Consider the following 22,283-nt stretch of genomic DNA (forward strand, 5'->3'; position numbering starts at 1 on the left):
CCGGTTCCTACCTCCCCCCCTCGGGTCCCTGAGGTGCTGATGACTCTGCGGCTGCGTCGGACGTCTCTCCTCTCCAACCTGGAACTGAACACACAACTTTTTCTGCTTGCCGCACTTGTTCCAGGATGGCGTTCACCCTCTCCTCCGTCATCTCCTCGTCCTCCAGGCCTCCCTCCAGCTTTATGTCCTCCAGCAGACTCTGCAGCCTCTCCTGGGTCATCTCCTCCTCTTCTTCCTCTTCATCCTGCCGTCCATTTCCGAAAAGAGTGTCTGAGGCAGCCCCTGCTTCTTGGTGTCCCTCCAAAGCAACATCTCGCCCTGCCTCCGCCCCTGTTCCTGATTTCTCTACTGTTCTTCTGTCATTACCTGGCCTCTCATAAGAAGCCACTCCCGTCGTCTCTTCCAGGCTTTCTCTAGCGGTCAGGGTCGTGTCTTCTTCCCCAACGATGGGGGGCTCCGGGGCACAGATGGTCGGGGGGGTGCTGCTGGAGGTACTGGTGGTCTGTGTGAGCGAGAGGTCGCTAGGTCTAGTGAGCGTGGTCTTGCTAGGGGAATCTACGCTAAATTCACCTTCGCTAAAGAAGCCTTCTGAGTGCAGCGGGGTGGGGGGCTGGTAGGTCAGGTCTGTGGGGGTTTGCAGCTCCAGATCTATATTGTGGTACCCTGGGTGGATGGCAGGAGTAGAGGATTAGAGGATGAGGGGGTCGAAGAGGGCGGAAAGATAAAACAAAGAGGGGAGGAAAGGAGTAGGGGGAAGGAGAGGTAGAGTGGTGGTGAGGTGATGAAATGAAAAACACTTGGAACATCTAAAGGTGCCATTTGTTCAAAAGTCACACAGGTTTGATCCCAGAACAGTTTATAAGCTTTTCAGTATAAAGGAGCTGTGAACACAACATGGACAAACTCACTTTATAAAGTTAAAGTTGCCAATTTTTACACATCCTGCAGACGTGAGTTCTATCAACACTAGAGGCTCAGTCCATAAACTCCTAAGGAAAAAGTTCACTGACGTTATAAATCAAGTGAGAAGTAGAGCTATGAATTAATTTCAAAGCAGTGGAGTCGCCCCCTGCTGGCCGTTTCAGGCACTTCCGCCTTGGCTTCACTTTCAAAGAGAGTTTAAAACAGAGTGAATATTGAACCAGCATTTATCCGGTGGTCAAAACCACATCTTTAATAAATGCTAACGTTGCTGGATGTCTGCAGGATGTCTGCAGGATGTGTAAGTTGACATGTCAGCGTTCAGAGCTCATAGAGACAGCGTGTGTGACAGCTGAACCATCACAGCAGGGACGACACATGATCACATCACAAGAAGATGGAAACAGAAATGAAAGTCAATAGAAAATATAGAATAGAAACTTCACGTATACTTTTTTTTTTGTGGAAATTCATAAAATCAATCACGTCGCCTGCAGAAGTTTCTCAGGAGGTGAAGGGAGTTCCCGACTTAGTCAGAAAAGCTCTTAACTTAAGACCTGGAGTCTTCAAGCTCTTTGAAACAAGCTCGACCTCATCGACTCGACAGTTTCTGCAGCTAACGAGCAAAAGCTTAATCAGAATCCAGGTAAATTAGTCGTGTTGATTTACACAAAGAGGCAGAAGAGGAGCAGAGCAAGACGAGAGGCGTCTAGATGTAAAACTCAGGGACAGAGCGATCCTGTCTGAAGTAACGAGGGACTCCCGGAGGTAGGGGGGAGGAAGGAGGTGAGGTGGGAAGAGAAGGGAGAGGAGGAGAGGGGTGATGTAGAGGAGGAGGAGGAAGAATAGGGGAAGACGAGAGAAAGGTCGGAGGAAGGGAGGAGGCACAGATTAATGAGGTAGAGGGGGGAGTAGAATGAGGAACGTTATCAGAAGGATGAGACGGAAAATGGGGAGAGGAAGAAGTGGATGAGGGGAGGGGGGTGCAAGAAGAGGGAGGAGGTGGAGGTGATTTTGCAGGTGCAGGATTGGGAGGAGGGAGAAGAAGGAGAGGAGGAATGGAGGAAGGCGGAGGAGAGAAGGGCAGGTGGACTGGAGAGGGAGGAAGGTGAGGGGGAGAGAAGAACAAGGAGAAGCTTACAGGAGCAGGGGTGGAGGGGAGAGGAGGGGAGTAAGGCAAGGTGTAGAAGTGAGGGAGGACGGGAGCGACAGGTTGGATGTAGACAGGAGGGGTCGAGGGGGGAGACGGGAAGAAGAAGACGGAGGAGGGAGGAGAGGAGGAGGTGATGGAGGTAGAGGAGGGAGCAGCAGGGAAAGGAGAGACGGGCTGAGACGTTTGAGGACACGAGAGGAGCGTAGGAGATCTGAGAATCTTTGGAACTACGTCAGTTATCACACAGAAAAAAGAATAACAAATAAAAACAGACACAGAACAAGTGTTAGACGAGACTCGGATGGAAAGACAAACGTGTGGAAACCAGTTAATGAGCAGACAGTGGAGTGAACATGTGAGTGAGGAAGACGTCTGAGAAGCTGCAGAAGCAGAGATGTTGCCACACTCACAGGATCTGCTTATCTCAGCTGATAAGCAAGACAAGAGGCTTTAAGGTGGAGAGCAGCAGAAACAGAGTGAAACCCACACAGCGTCCGTCAATCAGCAAGTGTTAGCCATTGTTTGAAACTAGCCAGTTAGCTGTGGTGTGGTTATTTGCTTTCAGGAGTTAGCCACTAAGAAGCAGGAGGAGGAAGAGGAGGAAGAGGAGGAGGAGGCTGCTGGCGTCAAAGCAGGAGAAGCTGCAGCGGAGCGTCTGGGGCCGGGAGGCTCGGAGGAACCCAGGAGACGACAGCTACAGATCAGCTGACAGCAGTGACACAGAAGCGTAATCATACACTTTGAGAAAAAAAGGTGTTTCGTTTTCAACCCTCCTGAAGTGTCCCCGGTGGCCGAGCATGTCCTCGTCCACGTGGGCCTCACGGAGACACTTTGGGGACGTGTTGAAAAGGCTCCACCCGTTTGAAAGTGTGCTAAAAGTGTATTGTTATAAAAAGCCGACAACATCCGAACAGGCAGCCTCTCACACAAAGCCAGAGCCATGCATCCTGTATCTGTTTGTGTGTTTAATGTCGGGTTCATCTTGACACAAAGATCATCTTTGCTCCAATCTTTGCTTTTGAATGAAGCAATCTTTTCACTGATCCTTGTGTTCAGATGACTTTTATAAAAACCTGGTTTGCAAAGAGGACCATTTCAGACATTTGCCTGGAGAAGAAACATTTTGAAAATGTATATATTGTTTGACATTTGGGCAAATTGGTAAGTCCAACTATAGCCAATCAAACTTTTTGTTTGTAGTTTACTTCTGGATGTACAATGTTTATACTGAAGTTAACGTGAACATGTGATGATTCTGAATAACATGCGTCTTTTGTTTCTTTCCACGAAAAGAAAAGGAAAGATAAAATATTCTTTGAGAAGAGACATATGATGAAGTCCCTTGATTGAACAATATGTGATATAAATATGATCTGTAAACATATGTAAGTACTTTAACTGCTGAGTAACTACACAGCTCAAGTACAGCTCCAGTGGCTCATGTTATAACTTTGCCTCGGAGCTTGAAACCCTTGTTTTCCAGAGTGACAGGCCGGCTGCTTCATGAAATGTTATATTTTATAAGAACATTTTCCTCAGTGTTCTGAAATCGTCCTCATTGGATCCGTCAAACTCAGAGAAAGAAACATAGTGACTGCCACATTTAATTTTCATTTCAGAGGAAAGAGAGAAATACAGAAAGAGGGATGAAAGGACTTCATACTGGTTAGAAGCAAGCATGCCATCACTATAGATTAGTTAGGATTAGTTGTTTTTTTATAAGGTTTTAAATAGCAACTGACACAAATCGATCACAGGGAATAAATTTGAAACCTGAAAGGTACAGTAAGGTACATGTGGAGCCGGTGCCCTCACCCAACTGAATAATGTGCTTCAGTGGTTTCAGCGATGGGATCGTCGACATTGTTCAGATGGGACAGAAGCACCAGTTCACCGGCAGCTTAGTTTCCTCAGGTTCATGCTTTGTCGGACATTTTGAACACATAATAAAAAAAGTCTCATGCACCCAAACTGGTACAGACTTTCCTTGCACTTATCTATATATCAATACATAAACATATAGATATATAGATAATCACCCGAATATCTTTTTATCACTTTCCACTCATGTTCCAGTGACTGAGTGCTACGGATTAACTGCCCAGCGTTGGAGAAACCAACAAACCAACTGGAGTGACTGCATCATGACGACGACTCTACTGCTTCTATCGGCTGATGGTCCGTTAACTATGAGCTCAGTGAACCAGCTTTTTCTATTGGCTCCTAATTTTATACTTCCACTGCTCGGTTAAGCCTGATTGGTTCTGGGTTTTGTTTCCTGACTGTCTGGCTGAGAGAGGAGGTGAAGAAGGGTGAAGGGATAGACTGAGAGATAGACTGAGAGTTCAGCTAGGGTGGGCTACACTTTACCATCGGACTGATCCGGGAATACTGCGTTATCATCGGCAAAGCAGCGTGTGCCTGAAATGTTACCGTAGTCAAATATGGGCCCTTCCAGCAAAGTCACAATATCCAACCGATTGATCTTAGTCAGCACCGCAGTTAAAGCGTCCGCTGCAGGGAGAAGCACAGACATCACATCAGGGCCTCGACACATTAAATACAAGTAGATATTGGTTATGAACGACAACACACACACACACACACAGACACACACACGCTGCTTACTTGTGGCATTTTTACCATCCCTGTGCACCCATTTCTTTAGGAGCATGAAACTCTGCGCTGTCAGGGAATTGGGGTTTTCCACTCTGATGTAGTTGATTTCATCCACAGGGAATTCCATCTCCCTGGCCAGCTCTGCAACAAACAGCCACACAAGTAAACACAATTATTATTTTTCTGGAGAAAGAAAAAGTCTAATTTCTAGTGAGATGACACAAAAACACTACTACTATCCTCTTTATATAAGATAAAGAAATATACTGATAAATATAAATAATGCACAAATACTGAGTCTGCTGCTTATGAATTAGTTATGTGGAGAAAGCCTGAACGAGAGAAGAGGAAACAACACATATCCAATTGTTCTGTATGTCATAATTGGTCATTTTTGGATTTTCTTTTGATCTTTCTTTTCCTTTTTGTTTCTTAACATGTTTTATTAACATAATACTAGAAGATGTACATGTTTGAAAATCAGGTCTGTCTGGTAACCCCACATAGGGATCAGCTAAACGTTAGCTGACATAACTGTGGCACTGACAGCATTTCCGTGATATGTGTTCGAACTTTCCCTTGTATTTATTTCCTTCGTGCTCCTTCACTAAATAACAACAGCTGCCAAATCCAGTGTGAAAGAAGCTGAGGGAGTGAATCTCGTTCAGACGAGCGCACACGCTGTAAATCTATAAACCGTGAGAACATAATGTTCAGCAGATCTGCTTGTTTCTCTGCAGCTCTGCAACAAGCAACACACGTTAAATATGGATTAGCATCATTTCCCCCGACTGAGCACTCACTCACACAGAAGTACTCACGCTCGTGCACACTTTAGAGGATGACAGCACAAACCACTCACACACATGCACGCGGGCGTTGGGCAGTGCTGCAGTGCAGGTGGAGGCTCGGACTGAACTGCAGAGGCCACACCCTTATCTCCACAATAAACCGTGTGCAGGAATACCATCACTCTGTTGGTATTTAGAAACACTCCAACGCAAAGCTAGAGTCTAGATACACGTCTATACAACCTTTTAACTATTAAAAGAAATAACACATGGATTATTTTATACATTTTTGGGGCTTTATTACAAATATGTCTCTATTTAGATTCCACAAATTAAATTAAAAAGTACCACAGCAATTTGAGTTTTAGTAATTGTCCTGCTATTTCCTACTGGGATGTTGAATATGTATTGATGATGATGATGATGATGATGATGTACAGTTTTGTGACTAACACTAGTGCACTATCACTGCAGCACTGCTGAGTCAAGACGTTCTATACCAGACGTCCACCAGAGGGCAACAAACACTGTGAAACTGGTGGTTTGAAGGCTGGACTGAATCCAGCTGACTCATGCACACTGGGCGTTCTGTATAATTCACGAGATGAATCCTCCCTGTTAGAAACCATCAGTATCGTATCCAGTGCAACGACTGGAAATTAATAAAAATGCGTGAGTTTGAGTTTTAATTCCAACGCTGCAGCTTTTTACTTCTTGTCCTGATTTCCATAATAGATAATAAATTCTGCTTGGTGCTTGTTCTTGTGGTCGACGTGTGTGAACTCACCGGTCCAGCTGAGTCCGAGGTGGTCGGCCACTATGGCCATGCGGAGGTCTGTCCTCTCACAGGGACTCTGAGGGCCTGTGCGGCGGAGCAGGGAGGGGGGGGGCAGGACACAAACAGTTAAATGAGGTTCTTTTAAAATGGCTGCAGAGGGGAGCAATGATATTTGATGGGAAAAAAAAGAGAGTGGGATTGTGAACTAAAGTCTGATGTGGGCTGTTTATATAGATGTGGTGTCATTATACACACTGAAGACCTGGTGGGTGGATTTCTTTCTAAATAAGATGAGTTCTGCCTCTTTAGCCATTTGTTCTGAGGTGATTTTAATGTTTAAAACATAGATCAACTTTAGCTCACTGTCCCATGATTCACCTTGAAAAAATAAAACAGACAGATTTTCTAGCCAGACAATCCTCAACGATTCGATTTAGATACGAATTTTGTTTATGGGAAACTATTCAACATTGGAAAGCAGAAATATACTTGTTTATAATTTTCTGCTGAGAGTTTGAAGAGAAAACTGAAAAAGCATAATATGTCTCCTTTAATCAACATATGCCTGTTCAATATGAAGCTGTTGCAAGGAAATGGCTTAGCTTAGCTTAGCATTAAGACTGGAGACAAATGGAAACAGCTAGCCTGGTTCTGTCTAAAGATAAAAACAATCCAGCAAATTACCAACACAAACTATATGTTATATCTAGAAACTGGACCATATCTTTTAAATTACTAAGTCTCGGGAAATGCAGTAACTACTGTTTTGGGGGCTAACACTTATGAATAAATGAGAAAGATCAAATTTTTACAAAATACAATCACGGGCAGGAGGATCTGTGAGGCCAGAAAAGAAAAGAAGAACAAAAATCACACTGCACAGTAAAATGTATGATGTTCAGTAGAATTAGTATTAGTAGAAGTAAGAGTTCAGCGTCAGAGTCTCTGGTTTCACATCACTAACAACACACGATCTACCACCAGGCAACATTCCCTCCCACTGGAAAAAAACAATTCACGGCTTTAAACTTGAAATCAAAAGAACTCCAGCGGCACAAGGTTTATTTTTCCCACCAACGTAGAATCGACACCGTCCTCGTGCGGCTGACCTTCACGATGATTCTCAAGTTTAGTCGCTGAATTGTTTTCGCAGTGAACTCAGAGAGCAAAAGGCACCACCCAATAATATCTACAGACCAGGCAGGCAGACCAAAAACACACACACAAGGTCATATTCTTCACAGACGGTCATTTACAAGTAGGTCCTACTCATGTCTAGAGTGGAGGTGAGGGGGGGGGTGTGGTGTCGTGTGGTGAGATGCAAAACTATCTGAGTCTGGGTGTGGTATGAAACTGAGCATCTAAACTTGTGTGCTTATTTGCAAACTGATGCTGACGCTGACTGACATTGCACTTTCCTGTACCTTTTTCTGTACACCAGAGAAATCACTGTGGTCCCTAGTAAAGCTTTCAATATTTCTAAGAGGTAATAAAGTAAAAGGGTAACTGATTTTGAGTATATCTCCTCCAGTCGCTGACTCTCCGTCTCTTTACATCTAAATCAGACAGCACAGGACACAGATAACAAGAATGACAGGAAGAAGTGACAGCTACACTCACGTCACATCACAAATCACCCACAACGGCTACATGCATCTCACTGAGAAAGATAGAGTATAACAAGTTTTTAGAAAGAGTTTACAAACTAGTCTGGTTCTCCGTGACAGGAGCCTTGATTGGTTGATCAACCTGACTCCCTTCCTCCTTCTGCTCTTGCTCCTTTTCTCCAAGTGTCCGCCTACTCTTCCTCCTCCTCCTCCTCATCTCACTGCTGTCCTGCTCAACCTCAGTTCTCACATCTCTAGCAGATGGTGTTGGTGTGGTGGTGGAGGTGGAGGTAGAGGTGCGTGAAGGGCAGGAGCTTCTAGAGGCTCTAGATGGCTCTGACAGGGACGTGTTCCTGGTCGTGCTGAGGCTGCAGCTCTCTTCGTCCTCAATGGGCAGTGTTTTCCCCTCTAAGCTTGTTTCAGCCTCCTTGGGAAGGGTTTGCTTCCACTCACTGACTACCTGGCTGCTACCAGACCTTGTTCTTAAGGTTTTTGAGACCACAACACTGTTTTTCCTCCCAGTCTCCATTGTGCTACTTCTACCTGGGATTTTAACAAAACTATAACTTTGCTCAGTGCTGGATCGGCTTTTAGTTTTCTTTTCACTACCCTTAGTAGTTTTAACGCTTCTATCACAAACTGCAGATTTTATACTAACCTGCTTCAGTGCCTGAGAACATATGGGGTATTTAATGGCTTTCAATACTGGGATTCTAGATTTAGGAGATAAATCCCCAAAGGGGTCTGATCTTTCCCTGACTCTATGCATTGCCCGTTTCCTGTCTTTGAATTTAACAACATTTTCTTGTGCCTTGTCTTTCACTATTGGTCGACTAAGGCTGCATAGTTTGTGGCTAGACACCCTCACTGGTAACCTAGACTTGCATATCTGGGGTTGGACATTTATGGCTCTTGTATTTTTTATTGCTACATTAGGACAAGCGCTGGCTTCCCTGCTGTTCACATCTAGCTGCTTGAAGGATGCTTCTATCCTGCTTATCTCCTGCTGTCCTGAAGAGTACAAGTTGAACACGGTACTGCCAGCCCCAACGACATCTGAGTGGTCAGAATGGGAGACAGGTATATTGCTACTGGTACTACTCTGTGTTTGGGGATTGCTTATCAGTTGTGAAGGTGCAGAAGAATGATCTGTGCTTTGGTAGTAAGGGATCTGATTACCTGAGGTCCAATCCAAATCCTCTCTGTGCTTGGACATACCTGAAGGAAGTGTGTGATTTGAATAATAATCTGTCATGTCTGACGCATTAAAACTAGAACAATCTATATAGTTTGAGGTTACAGAATAAGAGCTATCTACAACTGAGCCTGAGTTCATGTCGTGAGAATTATTAAAGGTGCCTGTTCTACATTTACAACTGCTATCTGAAGAATCAGAGGGTTTATCAGAGGACATCTTGAGTCCTGTTCTAAAAGTGGAGAATTTCAGATCAGTGTTGGGAGTCGAGCCTCTGCATGTGCTGTAGATTGCGGATGGATTTGATATTTCTAGCTGGACAGTGGTCGTCTGAATAGAGACTTGAGGGACTGCTGAGGTATCTGTAGGATCCTGAGTACTAAACTGATTTCTGTCCTTTGAGGAGGCATCTATCTCATAGTCCCTGACACTGTATCTACCCGCCGAGTAGCAATGCTCACCAATCTGAAAAAACTGCAGCCTCTCTTCCACCATGTCCCTCTTGCTCATGTCAATTGCACCACTGCGTGTCATCTCAAACATCTTCCCTTCATGGAAGGGGAATGGATTTGGCTCGCTCGTCGGTGTGCTATCGTCCGTCGGCGTTCGGGCCGGGGTCGTGTCGGGTGTGGTGGCCTGAGACTGTTCATCCACTGCTTGTCCAAAAGGCTTAGGCTCACCATTGCTATCCCGTGTCCCTCCCATGTCAACGACTTCCTCCGCTCCATCTTTACTGGGCCAGGGGTCGAAGTCCAGCCCCTTGGTGGCAACAGTCTTAAAAGGAGAGTTAAATTCCTCCTCTAACTTATAACTAAAGTAAGTGTCTGAAAACCCCTCTTTATCTGAGGGCTTTAGTTCCTGACCCTTAACCCCACCGTTAGTAAACTCATCAGGATTTCCACCATTCAAGGGGGTATCTTTTGGACAAGCATCCTTGGGACATTCTTCTGGGGTTTTCTCCTCCTCGATAACTTCCAGTTTGGACTGGGAGAAACAGCGGTCTGACGACCTAAATGAGTCTGTCGCCCAAACATCTCTCCGGCTGTCGGGAAGACCAAACAGCCGTGAATCCGCCTGCTCGCAAAGGCCGTCATCCTCATCCTGAAGTTCATATCCGTCTAAGGAGTCTATCTCTGTTGCATCTGTGTCATGAGAAAATTCAGCTGTTGTGGCTATTGAACAGTCTGTTATTGATTGGTCATTTCCATTCTGTTCATAATCATCGTCCTCTACTTTGCCATTGGAACCACTGGAGCCGTTGGTCGCACCATTCAGTTCTTTGCCATTTCCATTTTTGTCGGGTTTCCTAGATTTAGATTCCCTCTCCTTCTTCTTGGCCTCCTCATCCTCCTGCTTGAAACCTAATTTCCTGCAGGGAATTGGCTGGAAGATTGACTTATCCTCTTCATCATTTGACTGACTGTCATCTGATCCGAGGGGAACTGGGGAAGGGGGTTGGATTCGTATAATGGGTTCGGTCAGATGCAGATGCTTGTCATGTTCTTCTTGTAAGTTTACCTCCATCATTTCTGAATCAGCCTCTGACGAGGCACAGGAACCTTTCCTCTCTGTGTCGGATATTTCTGAAGCTGAGTCCAGAGGGGGAGGAGGAGGGAACTCAATATATGCAATACCTTTGTCCTTTGAGACCTCTTGATGCTCGTGCTCAGTTGTTTCATAATGCCCACCATTGCTTGTTTCTTGCTGGTTGAACAGTATTGCTAATTCCTGACGGTTATCATTCATTTCCATTTCTTGCTTATTAGCATTAGCCAGATCTGCTATGGTGCTAGCTTTCCTTTCTGGCAGGGCCTCTGTAAAAGAGAAAACAGTGTTGCCTTGTTCATCCCCCTCCGATTCCTCAGATAACTCCAGGATGGGGCTAGGTTTCCCCGGTATGTATCCCATGAAGCCATCAGGGGTCCTGGTCATGAGGTCATAGCTGACTTCTTCAGAGCTTGGGGTCTCGGGGGTAAGGGGGCTTTTCCCTGAGCTGTCTATGAACGACACCTGTTCGAGCGTGTCATCATCTGGGCTTATGGGGCTGAGGGCTGAGTTTGAATTTTGTTTGACAGTGTACAGTGCTCCTTTCGCCTCCCTCTCCGCTTGCCTGCCCACCTGGACGCTGACATACACCGGCAGTGTTTTAATACCCTTGAAGTTCTCTTTGGTTGTTATCGCAGCTGGAGGAGTCAGGACATTCCCCAGCGTTTCTCTAGGGCTAGTGAGATTATTGGAGTTGGAATCTCTGAGTGCATTATCTAGAATTTCAATGGATAGATTTTCATTTGTCTTTTGCAGGGTTGTCTCAAGACTCATTTGCACTTTGCTTTTCGATAATGTCGGTATCTGTGAGGGTTTGGTTACGGTCTGTTTCTTGGTGAGGTCGTTTTCTACTGTAGCGGAAGCTTTTCTTATAGGAATTTGAGAATCTGTCTTTTTTCTGAGATTTTTGTTTAACGGTTCCTCGCCATCTTTTTTGGGCAGCTCAGCTACTAACTCTTTGGATGCAGACTCACTTTTTGTGATTTGTTGATATCTATTAGAATTACTATCTATTAGTTTGTCAGGATGTTCAATAGGTGTCTGAACTTTCTGACCTTTATTGCTTTCTTTAATTTCCTGAGAAACACTGGAATGAAACTCTCTCGCTTTAGTAGTTGCTTTGTCAAACTCAACGTCACTAGTTTGTCTTTGGATGGAAGCCTCTGGGATGTTGTTATTGGAAGGTTTGTCTCCTGTGTGTCTTTGGGCTTTAGGTGGGGGTGTTAGAGAAAGTTTGCTCCTGTCTAATGTAACACGTCTCTTTTCAATATCATTTTTCAAGCTATCCTCTTCTGACCTTTCATACACATTTGACGATTTTCCTCCTGCAAAAAACTGTAAAACAGGAAGTTTGCTCTCCTGTAGTTTTTTAACTGAAGGCTTCGGCTGCACCGGAGGAGGAATTTTGGTCGGACTAGACTGACTCTGTTTCTGAGCCTCAGATTCAAATTTCATCCTCACAGAACTGACGTTCGATGTTGATTTTACGTGAGAGGGAGAAGACGGTGCAGACTCACTGGTCTTAGATTGTTGTGTGATTTTACTTTCACTAGACTGCACCGTTCTCTGAGGACTGCTTGGTAAGCTATAACTTTTCTTTTCAGTTATTATTTTTACAACTGAGGGCTCACTGAGTTTGCTTTTACCTTCTTCGTCTGCCCTAGGTTTCTGCTGTATTTTCTCAGGGCTACCGCAGGCTGAACTAGGCCAAGATCTGTTCTCCTTTACCTCCCGTCTCACTGGCTTCTTCTCAGGGGACTGCAACTCGTCGTTGAGCTTCTCAGTTTTGTCTCGGAAGAACTGTGATACCTCACTGAGTTTTTCTTCAGCTTCCTTAACAGTTTGGTCCACCCTATCCTCATAAAGGAGCTTATCCCTGCTTCTGTCATGTTTATCCTCTGTGAATCGCATCCACACGGCATGCTTGGGGCTGCCTGGCTCTGTGGAGTAATGAAGCACTGTCACCTTGTCAAACTGAGATGGGTCATCCCTGTGCACGAATTTTCCAGATTTAGCCGACCCATCTTTTGATGACTTAGAGACAAACTCTCTTTTGGGGCTTCCTCGCTGCTGACTCATGCTATTAGAGCTACGGCTACCGATCTCGTCGGAAATAAAGTGGTTTCTGTCGGTCATCCCTGTTGAATCCTCTGTGTCAGAGTGAGACAGGGAGGTCGCGTCTAGTTTTTCTGACAGAAGCATTTTCTCTGCAAACTTATATGACTCTCCTCTGATCTCTGAAAGCTCGTCATCACAGTATTCTATAGATTGCTGGCTCAATAGTTTAAGGGCTTTATAAGAATCATCTGCCATCAGCTGAGCGGAGCTTGGACGACTCTCTTCCTCGTGGGACACCGGGGTGTTAACTCGGGATGTGTCAAGAAAAGATGGCAGGGATTCTTCGGCAGTAAGCTCCTCTTCTTCCTGTTGGACCTCATCGTAATCACCAAGTTCCTTAATACGATCCCCTTTGTAGACATAAAGCTCAGGGTGTTTTTTAGTTTCCCTAAAAATAACCTCAGTCGGCTCGGCTGTGCTGTGGCCCTTTTCGATATGAACCTCAATTATTCTTTCGACTTTTGGTTTGGATTTATTGTCTCTGTCTAGAAATCTGGGAGTCAACTCATCGCCCTTGACAGAATCCTGACTAGCCTTGTGTTCAAAAAGGCCGGCCAGCTCTTTAGATGGGTCCCTCCCTGACTGGAAAGCTTTCATGATATCTCTGACCGACATACCTTCCTCTATCATCTCAGCAGCATCGGTCAGTTGGGGCTTGTGATAGACCATTCTAGTGGTAGTAGTAATATGAGTTTCCTCTTTGAGACACATGCTTTTGTTCATCATGGAGTCCTCCTCTGGCATTTTCATCTGTAAGGCTTTGGTGCAGCTTGATGTAGCTGCATCTGGAACTAAAGAACGGGGGGCAGATGCAGCCTCCTCCATGAGTAGAGGCTCAAAAGGATCATCAGGATGCTCATAGCTCCTGATGTGGACCACCTCGGTCCTGGTCTCAGTGACACAGGGAGGGATAGGGGAATCTGTGAATAAAGGCTTTGGTCCTGTGCTCTCTGCGCTCTGAGGAGCCGAGGGTGTCTTTTCACTCCTCGTCTCAAACCCACTGTCTGACAGGGGACTCTTATCTTGCTCATGAGACAGGTCCTCAGGAGACTCCAAAATAGACTCCGAACCTTGATACGACTCTGTAAGTTTACTTAGGTCCTTCTCTGAGGGAGACCGTAGCATGCCTGAGACTGGTGGAGGCATTTTGAGTTTGTGCTCTTGTATGGACATAGATGGCTTGAGAACACGTTTCTGTTTCTCCTCGCCTTCCCTTCTTGCCTCCTCCTCATGCCGACATTTCAATTCGTTCATTTTGGAGACAGAGTTGGCCCCCATGTCATTTGTTAAATAATCTACTACTTTGGCCAAATCTAAGTCTTTGCTTAAGCTGGAGTGTTGCCTGAGACGGAGTGTGTTTTCCTCAAATGGAGGGTAAAAGTCTGCGAAAGCACTGTTTTGTGCCTCGTCAAGCTCATCTTTGGAAAATTCCTCCCATTCATCCTCTGAGTCTCTCTCTCTACTGACAATGGTCCTACGTTCACCCACAATATCTTTCTGTAAAATCTCACTGACTTTCGCTAAATCTTCTTTCACTTTCTCCACTAAGGTAAATGGCTCGTCATCTTCTAGCTTGGGCTCTTTAGGAGTTCCAGTATGTGATGTCTGAACAATTTTGGCGGCCGTCTGTGTGTCTGTCTGTAAGATAGCTGTCATTCTCATCAGATCCTCTTTCATGTCCGCTACATCTTTTAATATCTCCTGGTTGGAAGTTGCTATTGGGTGGATGATGGCTGGTGTGATAAACGGTGGGGATTTCAATTGGGAATTTATTTTTGTTGTGGTGAGACAAGAAGACAAAGAGGACGATGGGGAGGAGGCAAGAGGGGAATCCGGCAGTGCCATTTTGAGAGATCCTGGCCCTGATCTGACAGGAGTCTCTGGGATCATGTTGAGCAATGAATACCCCGGCACAGTCACCGTATTAGATGAAACTGTGGAGCTGGAAGAGTTAGCTCCAGATCTCATAGAACCATAAGCAGAGCTTGCTGCTGCAGATCTACGTGAGGAGGACCGCGATTTAAGAGTGCCGTAGCCCGAAACAGAGCACGTGTCCATAGCTTCATTTATAGCCGCACTGACACCAGAGGTTGCCGCATGGGTGGTGGCCTGGATCCTCTCCTGTAGACTGCAACTCCTCTCAGAGAGAATACGAGAAGAGGTGGAGGAGGATGGTGTGGAGGAGGAGGAGGAAGGGTATTTAACAGGTGAGACTGATCCATTCATCATTTCTGAATGCATTTCTGAGGAAGCAATGGTTGTTTGCCCATTTGAGGAGAGAGATGAGAGCGTTGATCTCCCTCCTTGGGATGAAAGTGTTGAATCGCCACAGGTTTTCAAAGAAGACATGCTGGAGATGCTTTTAACAGAGGGAAGGTTAGATGTCCCTAGTTCTGGCACAACTGTAGAGCTGAGGGCAGTTTTAAAAGGCAGATTAGCATTGTACATGTTGTAAAGTGTCTTTGGTGATGCTGGAGCAGTAATGGGAGCTGATGACCTCTCTGGCACAGAACCATTGGGTATTGAGTGAAGTGGGGAAGTCCGTGATGTGTATGCGGAAGCAAGGTTCTTGATAGAAGCTGGATCTGTCGCAGGCTTATGGGGGCTTCCAGAGGACACAAGGCTGGCAGATCCCTGGACAGGGTATTGACCCTGCTGGACAACGGTTTTAATGGGCGAAGGCATAGTCCTGTAGGACCTGATGGGGGATGAGCTCACTTTGTCACTAAATGATTTAACTGGGGAAGACTGGTTAGGTGGTGCTGGTGGAGCTCCAAGGGTAGCTTTGATAGTTGTAGCGCATGCAGGTGATGGGGAGGCGAGGGGCCAGGTCGTTTTCAATGGAGAAGCAGCTGGTGAGGCTGCCGATGAATCGGTATAGCTGAGGGAACCCCCCATTCCGATGTGCCTTGTTTGACCAGGGACGGTAATAGGAGCAGTCGACCACGGTGGGAAAGGTCTGGTTGGAAAGACAGGTTTGTGAGGGTAACCAGCAGGCAGTGTTCTTGCGGCTGCGCTTCGCTCAACTGCAGCTTCTTCAGATGAAATTGTATAAATAATAGTGAAGAAGGAATGGAAAAAAGAAACAAAAGAATGTGGAATAGTAAAGGTAACAGAAAATTATGTTGGGGAAGGGAAGATAAAAAAAGTGAAAGAAGAGATCAGAGGAGGAAGAGTTGGTCAGTGACGCAGTCCTGGTATCAAGGAAGGAAAAACAGCAGTTTTAAGAAGTGCTTTAAAAGGAAAATGTTGTGTTCCTGTGTGATTGGCGATTGGAGGATGACTCAAAGAGCAACAGCAACAACATGATGAATAAACTGAACAAAGCACAATCAGCAGCAAAGTAAAACACCCAAGACAATGGGATAAAACTGACTAGACTGACAAAAGAACAATGACAGATGAACCAGGAATAACACAAAACTGCTTCTTTTTTTCTGTGGATTTCAGATGATTTTGTATTGTATGGATTCTGGCTCTAATTTCAATCTGCTTCTTAAAGTGCCTTTTATCTGTTTGGTCCAACACCATGATGACAGATTCCCTCAAGACAATTTGGAAGCTATCATTCAACAGAGCCAAGGGCTGCAGAAGTCTACATCGTCTATTTATTACGTAACAAAACAAAATATGACAAAAAAGATTTGTCCCGTTTTATCATGCAAGATCCATAACAACTGGTGACAGGCAGAGAGTGTGAAAAACTGAAAAAAGCCAAACTCAAGACCACATGCACTTTTTGTTCCACAAATAGCTGCTAAGTCACAAAGCCCAAAAAAGAGCTTTAAACCCAGAAGGGACAAATGTAAAAAAAAATGTTTTTCTTTGACCCCCTTTCAAAAGGCCCATTCACATTGTGGTCGCAAGCCAAACTTCTTTTTGATGTTGCTGCATTTTGACTTCATTAAACTCAGCAATGGAAACAAACCCATAAAGAGCACAACTCATAATGTGGGCAAGCACAGCACAACAACTCAAAAACCACTCATTGACCCATGCAAGAATATGTACCATGTCATTAACAAGCATGTGGACAGTGCAGGTCATGTAGGATGAGAAATATGCATTGATTCCATTAGGTCACATCTATCTACATACTGATCACGCATTTTGCAGGTTAAGTAAAAGTGTTAATACTGTAAACTCACTAATCCCGGAAAATCTGCATACTTATATATTCATCAGAGGGTTTGTTAGTGAAAATGTTAAACTCACTCAGTGCAGGCTCGGCCAGATAGCTGTAGCGCTTACGTAAGGCTAGAGATGCAAAGGTATGACGTCGCTCTGGCTTTTCAGTCTGCAACAATAGTAAACAACACAAAATCCTTTCAGTTCCCGGTCAACCTGTGTTGTATAACGCTGCCAAATGGGCAACATTAGGACCTTATCATATAAAATTAAAGCACATCCAATAACCTGCGTTAGGTGATATTAACATAACAATAATACCAGTATTTAATAGCAGCAAATTCTTCTTTAACAGTATTTACTGCACTTCAGTCTACAGCTCTAAAGTGCTGCTTACAGTAAGTGTAAGCAAGTAAATCTAAGCTTGTCAAAGTTATAAGGACTTAAAATAGTAAATAATTCATTTTAAAGTAATGTTAAAGGTTAAATCTTGATTGAAAAACAAAGGAACTTAAGTATTTATAATCTTAAAAGCCATTTATATCACGTAATGTAGAACGCAAAAGATATCGCACTGACATTAATCATATCTTTTCATATCTATAATACAGTATATCATGCAAAATTGAGCAGCTAAGGTTGCTATGATCAAGGAAAGCTTTTATTTCCTTCGGAGAAGTGGAAAGAATAAGGCTATGATGAGCAGAGCGGGGCCACTAGAGATCTGGCGCAGAGAACAGCACATGGTGGGGAGGGTGTGGTTTACCTCATCCTCGGCATCTGACTCCATTTCCTGGTTCCCAAGATGCATTGCAGAAACGGAGGGGGAGTAACATAAGATGGAAAGCAGGGGGGAAAAGAAACATCAGGATGTGAAAAAGGAGTGAGTGACAGAAGCAACAACTCAGAAGCCACTTCAGCAAATGAAAAAATAAAATAAAACACCAAACACACACCAAAGTAAGAAAAAGAGAGCGAAGCGCCGACGTTCAGGAGCAAGAACAGCAAATGAAGTCAAGCCACAAAAACCAGCCGACGAATCAAAAGAAGCCCTCAGCCAGAAAGCAAGTCACCCAAATCAAAAGATAGGAATATAATGAAACAGCCAATGATAAGAATCCACAGCTTAAAATATTCCAATAGACACAGAGAGAAGCTTTAAACAGATAAAAGACACGGTGGCGGCAGTTTGGCCAAAGTCTTTCTCTGTCATTCATCGTTCGGTGTTATTGGGGCCGAAACTACCCTGAACGGTATGAGTATGGTCATGGAGGGTGAAGACAGAGAATGGTGAGTTCACACCACCTTACCTTCTTCATCGCGGGAAGCGTGATGTTCAGGTTGCACACGGCCGTCTGCGGGAGACCTTTCATGCTCTTACACTCTTTGAGGAAAGTGAGACGACCGCAGGGCTCCTGGCTCGGGTCCCTCACCTGGAGGGAGAACATTACCTCATGTAGCTGGTGTGTTTATAAGGTATTCAGGGTTTATTACGGATTTAATTAAGTCAACGGGTCAATCGTTTACATGCGGTTAACTAGCTGTGGCGAGGAGAACTAGGTCACACCCTGTGGATCGGGTTGATTACACTGAAAGCTTGTGTGGGAAATAGTACTAAAATAATCACAGCAACCAAATCAAACATCCTGCTGAAGAAAATGTTACCATTGTGCTGTCTCCTATTTCTATTTTAATGCAAGATATGAATAGATTATATGAGATCTGTCCACTTGCGAGTGGATCTCTCAGGACGGCTGTTTATACAAAGTCTGAACAGAGAGACAATAAAGTGACTCTTTTATTGTCATGTTGATTTAGAGATGGACCTTCCACCCTGAGAAGGATGTGATGAAGACGACGCTGGTGACAGAGTGTGTATATTTTGCGGTACCTTGACGCAGAAGGGCAACCGGTTCTCCTTGAAGGCGTAGAAGTTGAGAACTAGCTGCTGACCAGACTTAGTCAGAGGAGACAAGTTTCCGTAGCAGTCCACGTAGATGGGCCTGCCCTCCAGAACCTGAGGGAGCCCATCAACACCAGTGAGAACCACATTCAAAGTCCTACAAGGCAATGCAATTTATAGATGTGGAATAACTGATGAACCACAGAAGAATATTCACCTCTATGTCTTTGCTCCTGGCCACCTCCTCGAAGTTCTCCTGCTGCTCCAGGGTCTTATCCACCTTGTCGTCCGTCATGCAGAAGCACCTCAGTCTGGACTCCACCGGGTCGTTCATCTTAGCGAACACTACGAACTTGGCCATGTAGGGCACGCAGATCAGCTCCCTGTACAGCTGCATGGCCAAACCCACCGTCTCCGGGATCTGGTGACAGTCGGCCAACCAGAACCTGCACAAGTGACAAACACCATGAAGAACATCGCACAGACACACACACATGAAATGCACCAAATACAGTCGGTTGCTTGTTGTGTTGTCGGACCTGGCAGAAACATTGGTGGTGAAGGAGACGCAGTCACTGATGAAGGTGAGAGGAGTTGTGCCGGTGATGTCTTCCCACTGTGCCGGGGACGTTCCACCTGGAAGAAGGACACAGGACAAACATCCTGAAGACAATGTGGTCGATTCTTCTACGTTGCTACTTTTGTATTTTAGCTTTTTGTTTTATATGTATGTACGTCACCCTCACCTGTAATGCTGCAGAGAAGGCGAAGGCAGGGGGTGGAGTCTCCCTTGTAGCCGTTGGAAAGCCCCTCCCCCGAGAGGGGCGGGACTGGGATTGTCATGGTGATTGGTTTGTGGAACTTCCGTCTCCTGGGCTCCACGGTAACGATAGGACTGAAGGTTGCTCTGTTACCGAGGATTTTCTTGACGGTCTCATCGGGGACCGGTTGAGCCTGAGAGACAAGAGGCCGTGGTCAATGAGACACAAGTGTTTGCTGCTAATGCTAATATCACTGTTGTCCCTCAACTCACCTGCAGTCCAACTTTGATCTTCTTGGTTAGCGCCCCCTCAGGAAAGGAGGCCTGAACCAATGGGACGCTCCGGCTGCACAGCGTCCCGCCCTCTGGTCCCATGTGAATGGTCTCCTGTCTGATCCGAGACACCACGGCAAAGTACTGGGGGAAGTCCTTAGTGACAATGCGGCATATCCTCTTCCTCTCCAGCTCATCAGCACTGTCCAGCTCTTCAGGGGGAGGAAGACACATTTATTATTCTTCATTATTAATTTGACTTGAGTATTACTGGGTCTAAAACCAAGAAAATAGGATATCAGAGGACATTTAGGCTAAACAGTCACTTCAACTTTTTTGGATTTGGCTGCAACACTGTTTACCCTTGAACCTCCAAAAGTGTTTTATGGATTCAAACACTCCACCCACCCCTACATCGGCATAGTGGCGAGTAGATAATGTGTGAATTTAAACATATCCTTTAAAGCTTGCTGGCTTCACACTGAGGGACATTGTCTTGTGTCTGCTTTACCTTCATCCATCCCGTTCAGCAGCTGGTTGAGGTCGTCGTTCTTACAGTCGTACAGATGCTCCTTCCAGGTTTCTCCGTTCTCGCTGCGCAGCAGGATCAGCTCTCGCTCCGTGCCCCGCATCGAGCCAAAGTGAGGGATCTCCACTATCACTGGCCTGGTGAGGTACATGTCATGGAGAAACGGTTAGCGACAAGTAAACCACCAGAAAAACAGTTGTCCCTTACACTTTGTCTTTAGAATCTGACCTGAGCACGTGAGAGTAAGTAAGAAGTACAGTTTTGTTCTTTTTCCAAAACAAAACTAAAGCAAATTGAATTTATTAACTCTGTTCTTAAAACCTACCAATAAAGACAAATGTGAATCAGGAGCGTTCGAGGGTATGAATGAACTGTGTTCCTGCTGGTGACAGTGTTGATCTTAATGAAAGCTGTGGTGGTGCAGCTGCTCAATGGGACATTCACAGTGCATGGCATGGCTCAACATGACGTGAGGACACACATGAAATGGACGGAGGAGTGGGAGGAGAAAGCTGCACAGCCCTTACTCAAAAGACAAGGCAAGACAGCAACACAGGAGAGAAGGATGAACGTACTCTAGCATGAGGACCGTGTGGTGTTAGGGTCGCTCAGAGTAGAGTAGAAGATAATTAAATACCCACTGTGGAGGTACCAGAGGAAATATATTCAGTCACCATCAAAAAGACATTTGCAAAATTATTTTTATTATTAAAGCTATTGGTGTTTGGTCTCTGTGACGAGGTCCTGCATGGCTAAACCCTCCTTTCTCATATGAATCAATAGGACGCAACCACAAATTTAAATGTCTCTGGAAGTTATTTACACACACAGTACACGATGAGATGACGTAGAGCTGATCTTGAAGGTGACGTAAAGAAGGGATGGGAAGCAGGATGATGCTGGACTTGACGATGAAAGAGGCTCATGCCCAACAAGCGCAGTCCAGTCCAAACAGCCAATCAAAACCTCTCCTTTCAGTGATGTCAGAGGCCCACTGAAAGCCCCCGACATCAAAACATATGATGGTCTCTAAATGAAAGTAACTGCAATGGATTTAAAACTATATTGTGTAGTTTTAGGAAGAACTTTACTATTTGTCTCTCCCTGTAAATAAGTTACTGAGGCTAAAACGAATCCACTTGACTGTGGTGCACCCTTCTTCCTGACTCACTGTTAGTTCTCCTCTGTTTAAAGCAACACTATGAAACTTTTTCTTTTACCTTAAATCGGCAGCTTCAAAATGTGTCCATAAAGTTGTTACCATCCACGCAGACAGTCAGAACTTCACCTGTGCCTGTTTCTTCTCACCATGTAAACCACTTAATTGCTTATCCCCACGCATGGATGCAGGGGGCGCTGTTGCTCAGTAAAAGTCACATAGTGTTGCTTTAAAATGATCAGAAAGTTGTGCGTCATTGATTTCTTCCCAAAACTACATGTCAACTATATCTTATTAATGCTGAATCCCAGAAAATCAAAGTCAACGGAGATGAGTAAAATAATCATATCCATCAGCATGAATCAGCCTGGGTCATGTGGCTTCCTTAACAGGAGGTGGGAGAGGAGCAGGGGGTGGGGCTGAGGGAGTTGGGGGGGAGGGGGTGCTATGTTCGGTTCCTACCCAACAAATCTAGTTCCTCTGGGTCCCAGCTGTAGCACTGGACTAACCAGGCTCTCGCCTTCATTAAGGGCTGGCAGCTTTCTGGGAAGATGGAGTTTACTGCGTCCGCAAAATAGTGAAACACACATATACACAAAAACACACACAATGTGTAAGAGCACACACCACTGAAGTGTAGTTTCAGCAATGAGATGATTTATGCCCGCTCTCCTTTATTGACGTCAGTTATGGCAACTACTCAGGGAGACTATATTCAGACCATGGCAACTGAGAATCCTTGATTGTGATTGGCTGGCAGGAGTGGATTTATTTTTAGTAACTGCACTGTACAACCCGACACCT

General features: G+C 45.1%; 1 protein-coding gene across 26 annotated transcripts in view; it reads right to left on the reverse strand.

The window, feature by feature from the left end:
• LOC133931990 (ankyrin-3-like) overlaps positions 1 to 22,283 on the reverse strand; it is a 93,848-nt gene that overhangs the window by 4,622 nt on the left and 66,943 nt on the right. For 19 of the 26 annotated variants that reach the window (XM_062378978.1, XM_062378973.1, XM_062378966.1 and 16 more), the window contains 13 exons: positions 20,303 to 20,457; positions 19,792 to 20,003; positions 19,505 to 19,712; positions 19,298 to 19,394; positions 18,976 to 19,204; positions 18,747 to 18,872; positions 18,166 to 18,288; positions 17,622 to 17,648; positions 16,943 to 17,024; positions 6,272 to 6,346; positions 4,703 to 4,834; positions 4,445 to 4,588; positions 12 to 663 (listed from right to left, as the gene is read on the reverse strand). In XM_062378978.1, the coding sequence (XP_062234962.1) occupies positions 12 to 663; positions 4,445 to 4,588; positions 4,703 to 4,834; positions 6,272 to 6,346; positions 16,943 to 17,024; positions 17,622 to 17,648; positions 18,166 to 18,288; positions 18,747 to 18,872; positions 18,976 to 19,204; positions 19,298 to 19,394; positions 19,505 to 19,712; positions 19,792 to 20,003; positions 20,303 to 20,457 (2,262 nt within the window). The remainder of the gene's footprint in view (positions 1 to 11; positions 664 to 4,444; positions 4,589 to 4,702; positions 4,835 to 6,271; positions 6,347 to 16,942; positions 17,025 to 17,621; positions 17,649 to 18,165; positions 18,289 to 18,746; positions 18,873 to 18,975; positions 19,205 to 19,297; positions 19,395 to 19,504; positions 19,713 to 19,791; positions 20,004 to 20,302; positions 20,458 to 22,283) is intronic. The other 7 variants (XM_062378975.1, XM_062378967.1, XM_062378987.1 and 4 more) reach the window with 3 other exon arrangements.

The sequence above is a fragment of the Platichthys flesus genome, chromosome 20, assembly GCF_949316205.1.
Source record: "Platichthys flesus chromosome 20, fPlaFle2.1, whole genome shotgun sequence".
Lineage (NCBI taxonomy): Eukaryota > Metazoa > Chordata > Actinopteri > Pleuronectiformes > Pleuronectidae > Platichthys > Platichthys flesus.